Source organism: Tupaia chinensis, unplaced genomic scaffold (genome assembly GCF_000334495.1).
Source record: "Tupaia chinensis unplaced genomic scaffold, TupChi_1.0 Scaffold000208_1, whole genome shotgun sequence".
NCBI lineage: Eukaryota > Metazoa > Chordata > Mammalia > Scandentia > Tupaiidae > Tupaia > Tupaia belangeri.
Window position 1 is genome coordinate 3,400,596 of NW_006159683.1, and position 6,958 is coordinate 3,407,553.

At 35.5% G+C, this 6,958-nt stretch overlaps 1 protein-coding gene across 5 annotated transcripts in view; it reads left to right on the top strand.

The window, feature by feature from the left end:
* Positions 1 to 6,958, top strand: part of MDM2 (MDM2 proto-oncogene) — a 31,534-nt gene that overhangs the window by 2,781 nt on the left and 21,795 nt on the right. For all 5 annotated transcript variants that reach the window (XM_014587380.2, XM_006147291.3, XM_006147292.3 and 2 more), the window contains 3 exons: positions 930 to 1,004; positions 3,122 to 3,255; positions 6,544 to 6,593. In XM_014587380.2, the coding sequence (XP_014442866.1) occupies positions 930 to 1,004; positions 3,122 to 3,255; positions 6,544 to 6,593 (259 nt within the window). The remainder of the gene's footprint in view (positions 1 to 929; positions 1,005 to 3,121; positions 3,256 to 6,543; positions 6,594 to 6,958) is intronic.

Sequence of the window (6,958 nt, forward strand, 5' to 3'; positions counted from 1 at the left end):
CAGCCATACACACGCGCCCGCGGTGAGTTTTAAGCCAGGACGTAAACTGCGGTTGACTACATGGGAGTCCACCGAAATAGCCATTACGCTAACTGCTGGTCCCTTAAATCTAGTTTTGAGACTTCAATCCCAAATGGGGGTGCTGTCATGTTTCAGAGTTAGATCCAAGATGGGGACAGAGAGAGGCACCAGTCTAAGAGTGACAAACTAAAGATACCGAGTTTTTCAGACTTTTACGCAACAGCAGGAAGGGAGATAGAATATCTAAGCATAGTACATGCCTCCCCCATTGTTAATTATTTTCAGCATACCATTTGCAAAACTTCTAGATCAGAGTCAAGCACAATTTTGGCCTGTTGCTTTTGTAAAGAAAATTTTTCTGTAATTCCGCCATATCTGTTGCTTTACATAGTATCTAAACTTTTTACTTGTGCCATCTAACATGAAAAACTTAAAATACATACTTCTGGCCCCTACAGAAAAAAATTGACCTGTGATCTAGCTGTCAGGCTCCTTGAATATAGGCCATATATCTTATTTGTAATTTTCTTCTTGTAGGACCTAGCATTGTCCAGTGCATGGAAGCTCAATAAATGTTTGCCAAGTATTACTTGAAATGTTGAATAAGAGGCAGCATGATATATTAGGAAGAAAATGCTAAGTTGTAGTTGAGGGATGGGAAGTGCAGTCTCTCCCCCCCCCCTGGCCCCACAGTTTTTGCTTTACCATCCCCTTTATCATCTATGATATTTAATTTACATGCTTACTATTACATTTAGTAAAAAAAATTGTTATGACTTAATTTTTGAAATCTAACTTTGTAAAATTATTAATGTCCTTTTTGAACTTCTTTACGGATATGTTTGTTGTGGGGCTTATAGTTCTGGAATAATTTATGAAGTATAATAGCAGCTCCTTTTTCTATATAGGTTAGACCAAAGCCATTGCTTTTGAAGTTGTTAAAGTCTGTTGGCGCACAAAAAGACACTTACACAATGAAAGAGGTAAGCTGAACTAAGAGATGGAGATAACTAATGTTTTACTAATTTTCTATAGCCATACTCAATTTTCAAGACCATGGGAGAAATTGGTCACATAGAGAGATTTTTCAGTAAGTAGCAACATTAAGCTTTGTAGTATGGACTACATTTTGAAACTGAAAATTCTAATTATACTTGAGTTTTCATTTAGCATCTAGTAACTCAGACAGAGGGAAACCTTGTAGGAGTTCTTGGTCTTTTTGTGTATTTTGAACCCATCTGTCCTCTGGTGAAAGTCTTCTCAGACTGGAAACTTCTTTTCAGAATGTATTTAAATGTATGGGATAAAATATATAGGATTACAAAGCAAACATTATATTGAAATGGAGTTATCAAAACAAAGTTTGTGATATATGTGCTTTCTTATTTAACATATTAAATACTAAGATTCAGTAGCAAGTCTGATTAATTTTAATTTAGTAGGAACATAAGTGATACTCTGATATATTTACCGTAAGCCTAGCACAATATGAAACACTTGCGATTTTTCATGACAAAAATCACTAGTATTGGTAATGCTAGTGTGATTTGTTGCTTAAATTCATAATTGAAGCAAAAACTAAATCTTAGAAGTTAGTGAAAGTAAAGATAGAAATGTATTTTTTCCCACACAAATGAATGGACTCCCTGAATTCTGTCCAAGGACTTCTGGGCGTGCGTGGATCCCAGGTTCAGAATTCTGCACTAGAGATAAATGAGTTCAGTATGTTGGTCTTTCTGGGACAGAGGTGAGCAGATTCATCAACATATGTCCTGTTTAATGGGAACATTTCAGCATTTCGTTCTGTAACTTTAAATATATGACAGCAACTTGATTTTCAGTGAGAGACTGGGCCACCTTAGGCAGAATTTCAGTATAAACGAAATGTGCCTGTTTCCAGTCTCTCCCACAAAAGGGGGCTCCGATTACTTAAAACACTGAAATTCTTACGTCAGGATAGTGAGTAGGAAGAGATTCTGCACATCTTCCCTTTGTAGCTACACTTTTTAAAGGGATGTTTGGTAAAAAGGAATGTAGGTTTTCTCCTTTTCCTGTCACCACCTCTTTAATATAGGAATATTTCCTAAATTAAATGGTATTTTTAGAGCTGTTAACTTGTGATTTATTTTCATTATTTAAGTTAAGGAAATAAAAATATAGATTTAACAGTAGATGGAATTGAGAAAATTGATCAAGACCTTCATAAAGACTTAAATATTTATGCTAAAATATGTAACAGTAATGCATATATTATCTGAAGCAGTTTTCATTGATAGTAGACTTTTTTAGAGCATATGGGAAAGTGATGAAATCTAGTATCAGATAGTAGAGAGAGCACTGAATTAAGAATCAGAAGACCTGGGGGTAGGTTTTCTTACCTCTAATGCAGCAATAAGAGTTGTACAGAATATCACAAGGATGAGAGAGTACTTAGAAAGTATACTGTAAACTATAAAATGCTATCTTATATATATTTTAGGTTGTTAATAGGTTTGTACCTGGATATCTTTAAATGTATTACCTACTTGTTTGTCTTACTGGAGCACATGGAATATGATTTAACTTTCTATTAATGGTTCATGGTTCTTGTTTTGGTTGTTATTATAGTACAGATTATATCGATACCTTCTAGCATTCACCCCATTCACTGTATTCTCCCAAACTGTGTGACGATCATTTTCCTGTCTTCCTGTTTTGTGATGACTTCAGAGGCTGTGGAGGTATATGGTATTTGTAACCATTCAGTGATTCCAGGTCATTGCTATATTTTAGTTGACTTTTTCTTGATTTTGCAACTTTTAATTAGAATCAGTGGCTTTGCATTTTTTACCTTTTTCCTACTTACTACCTAAATATCTGGATAGAGTTAAAGTTTTCTAGATTTTTTTTTTTAAAATATTCAAGTAGTTACTTCTACTTTCACCAAATTAAAAGGAAAAGATTTTAAAGTAGTTCTTTAATATTGTACAGAATGTAGTTATTCTACATGGTTGTGGTTGTTGGTTGCAATTCTGTTCAGATAAATGGGGTATCATTGACTGTAACTAACATTTAGTTTGTATTAATGCTCAGAAATCATTAGAAATCATTTGTATTTCAGGTTATATTTTATCTTGGCCAGTATATTATGACTAAACGATTGTATGATGAGAAGCAACAACATATTGTATATTGTTCAAATGATCTTCTAGGAGATTTGTTCGGAGTACCAAGTTTCTCTGTGAAAGAACACAGGTAAATTCTTCAGTTTAGTCTAGTTAAAAATCCACCTGGGTATGGGACCAGCAGATGGCATAATGGTTATGTCACTGGACTCCCACATAACTGCGTAATCAACTTTGGTTCAAGTCCCAGACTTGGCAGCTTAAAAACTCACACTGGGTGGGGCTGGCAGGTGGCATGGTGGTTAAGGGTGCTGTTCCTCCCACATGGCCGACTGCTGTTTGAGTCCCTGACCTGGTGGCTTGCTTTCTCATTTTCTTTCTCTCTTTGTCCCTCTCTGGTCAAATTAAAATAACTAAATAAAGGTTAAAAAATAAAATGAGTCTTCAAAAAACAAAAAAATCAACTCACACTAGCAAATTTGCATGTGTACCCAAGAGCCCGAGAGCAGAATGGAGGAGAATGGATTGTGACGTGCCTGTCCCCCTTGAGGGATGATTTCTTACTTTCTGTCTGTCTGTCTTTCTCTCTGGTGAGTACATGCACCCTATAGCAAAAATCTGTCTTTTTTTTTTTTAAAGAAAAAGGGACCAGCAGTTGGCGTAACGGCTAAATCACTGGACTCCCATGTAGCCGACCGCAGTTCGAGTCCCAGACCCGGTGGCTTAAACTCACACCGGGAACATGTACATACATGCCCAAGATCCCCAGAGGAGATTGGAAGAGAAGGGATTGTGGCGTGGCCATCCCTGCTGGGGGGTGATTTCTTGCTCTCTCTCTCTCTGTCTGTCTTTGTCTTTCTGGTGAGCACATGTGCCCTATAGCAAAAACCTCTCCAAAAGCAAAGAAAAACAAACCTACCCACCTGGGCCAACATTTTAGTTAATCTCTACCATCACTCCCTTTCGTCAGAGAATACATAAGAAAAGATGGAGCCAGCATTTGGCATGGTGGTTAAGGTGCTGGACTTCCGCATGGCTGACCATGGTTTGTGTCCTGAACTTGGTGGCTTGAAAATCATGCTGGATGCATGTGCATGTGTACCCAGAATGGAGGAGAAGGGATTGTAGTACGGTCATCTTTCTTGGAGGATGATTTCTCACTTTCACTCTCTCTGTGATCTCTTTGGCAAGCACTGTGCCCTGTGGCAACAAGTCTTAAAAAAAAAACAGTATCTGTATATGTTTGTGTGTATATGTATGTATGTAAGATACTGAAAATTAATTTCTTAGCTCTATAGTATGTTGCTTCAGAATCTGAACTCCGGAATTGTGTAAACCTGTTTGAAACTGAGCTCATTCATACTCTTGCTGTCAGGCTAGGTAAACTGACTTAACTTTCTTATACCTGTTTCTAAGACTTCCTTATATTTTGGTTTCCCCACTTATAGAAGAGGTTTTAAATATCTCATAGAGAATATACAGAAAACATAGTATTTGGCACATAGGAAGCATTTAGATATTAGTTTTGGTTGTTATGAATTGTAAATCCTTAATCCAGACACCTTTAAAGGCAATCTTCATTGTTATGAGAAGGCTTAAAGTTAAGCCTTAGTTTCTTTGGAAATAATTTTCCTCGTTATATACCATTATGGAACTTAATCAGCTGAATTTAACTCAGATAAAATTTCTTGAGTTATTAGTAAGAATTAAAGATTTTTTTCAGTCATTCTTTCTTTACTTTTGGAATTCCTTGTTCCATATGGTTTGGCATAGTCTGTTGAGGTTTTGCATTTGTATCTTAATAAATTAGTAGATAATTTTCACCTGAAACAATTAGATTACATTAGTATTCTGTGCTCAGCCTAAAAGATGGTAATTAGGTATTAGGATATCTATAACTTTAAAATAACTTTATTATCATAAACGTGTATTTATTACTGAATATTAGAAAAGACAGAAAGCTAAGAGTAGGGAAAAAATGACAGATTTTTCACCAAAAGGTTTTCTTTTTACCAGTCATTTTAATATTATGTGCACATGCATGTTTTCAACTAGTTGTGAATATACTGTATTTAGTTTCTTTAAAAAAATTTATTATTATTACTCACTTCTTTTGACTAGAGAGCGAGAGAAAGTGAGAAAGCAAGCCTCTAGGTTGAGGACTCAAACCATGGTCAGCCATGTGGGAGTCCAGTGCCTTAACTACCACGCCATCTAATGGCCTGTATTCTATGTTTAATTTCACCTTTCATCCTAATTTAATATTATATAAACACCTTTGCATTGATAAATGACTTCTGTTTAATATCCATTCGTGTTACCATTTTATGCTTGGCCTTGGGATGTAAGATTTTACTTAATCAATTTAAGAAGTAGCCATGTTGGTGATTTTGTACTTTTTGAATATGGAATCTTCTGATAGTATTTGGAGGTATTTCTGATACTGAAAGAATAATAAAATTATATATATATATATGTATTTGGAGCGATTGTTGCTATGGGGCACGTGTGCTCACCAGAAAGAGACAGACAGAAAGTGAGAAATCACCCTCTAGGGGGGATGGCCATGCTGCAATCCCTTCTCCATTCTCCTCGGGATCTTGGGCACACACGCACAACGCCCAGTGAGTTTAAGCCACCAGATCCAGGACTTGAACCACGGTCGACTACATGAGAGTCCAGTGACATAGCCATTACGCCAACTGCTGGTCCCAATAAAATTATCTTTGATATGAATTCTAATGAGGGACTAGAAACTGAAGTAATTTTTCATTTGTCTCTCTCTCCGGAGAGTGCACATGCTCTATAGCAAAAACCTCTCTTAAGAAAAAAAAGCTACAAAAAAGGCAGTTTGCTTTAAGCACAAAACTAGATTTCTTTTCTGTTTGAAAATAAGTATGTTAGCAGGTGGTGTGGTTAAGGGCGCTGGACTCCCACATGGCCTACCGTAGTTTGAGTCCCCTACCTGGCGGCTTGCCTTTTCACCTTCTCATTCTCCCTCTCTTTCTTTCGCTGGCTCTGTCCCTCTCTGGTCAAATTAAAATAAATAAATGAATAAATAAAGTTAAATAATTCTAAAAAAAAATTTAAAAGAAAAGTGTGTTAACCTGCATTCTGCTTGCATACTCAGGAATAAGGGTGTTTTATTAAAGTTCAAGCAGAGTACATTTTAAGAAATGGGGATATGAAGTCTTTTCAGCCAAATATATTAGTGATTGTTTAAAGTAGGCATATATAATCATTGTTTTTATTATTGTGGTGCTTTTTAGGGTCTGCAAGCTTGTCAGTGATTTTGAATGCAGTGATTTAAAATATTGTTTTGAGTATGTGCAGTAGTTCATATTAAATATAGGAATCTAGTTAAATCCATTTTTATTTTAAAGTGTAAAATTCTTGGCTTTTCTTTTCTTTTTACAAGGAAAATATATACAATGATCTACAGAAACTTGGAAGTAGTCAATAAGCTGGGTAAGTTAATTTTGAACACCATGAATATATACCATAAACATTTTATAGACATTTTTGTATATATGTATATTTTGGGTATCATTGAATGTTACTTCCATTCTAAATTAGTTGTGATTCTCTTTTGCTTTTATTTTATATTAATTACGGTAAGACTTGACGAATTTAATAGGAAGAAACATGAACTAAACATGATACTAAGGTTCTAATGTAAAGTTAAGCTGTTATATTAATTTAAGCCGTGGGATATCAGAGTTAGAATTTGTTTGAAAGGTAATTTCAGAAGTTCTTGCTTAAACTGTGACAAGTGTATTGAAAATCATGAGATAGTAATGCACTTATCTAGGACGGGACCATTTGAAAGAGTG